At 45.5% G+C, this 942-nt stretch overlaps 1 protein-coding gene across 1 annotated transcript; it reads right to left on the bottom strand.

Moving 5' to 3' along the window:
• Positions 1-200: 200 nt before the first annotated feature.
• Positions 201-875, bottom strand: TEOVI_000672900 (ASF1 like histone chaperone, putative; the record flags this gene model as incomplete). The annotated part of the gene is made up of 1 exon (XM_067220206.1): positions 201-875. One exon carries the CDS (start codon positions 873-875, stop codon positions 201-203), a length of 675 nt encoding a protein of 224 aa, XP_067076307.1.
• Between the last annotated feature and the right edge of the window lie 67 nt (positions 876-942).

The raw sequence follows: 942 nt of genomic DNA, 5'->3' as shown, positions 1-942 counted from the left end.
GGGGTTTAGTGATAAAAGGCGAAAGGAAAAGATGGAGGGGGAAAAAAAAAGAAAAACATCCAACATTAGCGGCGCTATCTACTTGAAACTCTCACGCCCAACCCCAGGAAAACAAATACTCAACGACCAGCACTCGGACAGAATTTAAAAAAAAAACAAAAGAAAAGAACCAGAACATTGCATTGTTTCAAAACAACGATTTAACGGTGGTGCTTTTCTTTCTCTCCTTCTTGTGACAGGCTCCCTTCACACCTAGCTTTTTTTTTCGTTGGGGAAACCCCTTCGGGTACCTTGGCTTCGTCATCATATGCCGCGTGGCCATTGTGATCTTTTTCCTTAACATCGCTAATATCATTATCTTTACCGTTAATAACTGTTTTCTCCTCCACATCTTCGTGGTCCTCATCCCACGCGATGGTGGTCTCCTTTTTGAAGCATTGCGTCAGCTGTCGGCTCAACATCGCCGCATCCTCAAACACATCAGGCATTTCTCCTTCACAAAGTACAACCGCGTTGTAACCAATGTGCAGGAATTGTTTTCCCCTATAGGTAAAAGCGATTGTGAGTGCCGTGGGCCCTGTGGGATCCGGTATTTTCGCAACATCCGGAGGATCACTGTGTAACACTAATTCGTGCTTTCCAACAGTGGCGAGTGGGCCAACCTCAAATTCATCAAGCACTTGATCCACTGGAAAGTCCCATATTGGCTTCCACGTGAATTTTACATCTATCGAGTGCTTTGGTGGGCAGCCAAATACCTCGAGCACGACCTTCACGGCGATTGGGTCACTAAATGGCGCAGGGCACTTACCGAGCGCGGTTACACTATGTAATGATACTCGTGTAAATGCATCAGACTGACCGGCTGTGGTCATCGCGTTAGCGAAACAGTACCGGTATTGTCTGTCACGTTATTATTATTATTTTTGATGCGTATTTGCA

The sequence above is a fragment of the Trypanosoma equiperdum genome, assembly GCF_001457755.1.
Source record: "Trypanosoma equiperdum strain OVI genome assembly, contig: ctg_1079, whole genome shotgun sequence".
Taxonomy (NCBI): Eukaryota; Euglenozoa; class Kinetoplastea; order Trypanosomatida; family Trypanosomatidae; genus Trypanosoma; species Trypanosoma equiperdum.
This window is presented reverse-complemented; position numbering and strand designations above follow the sequence as displayed.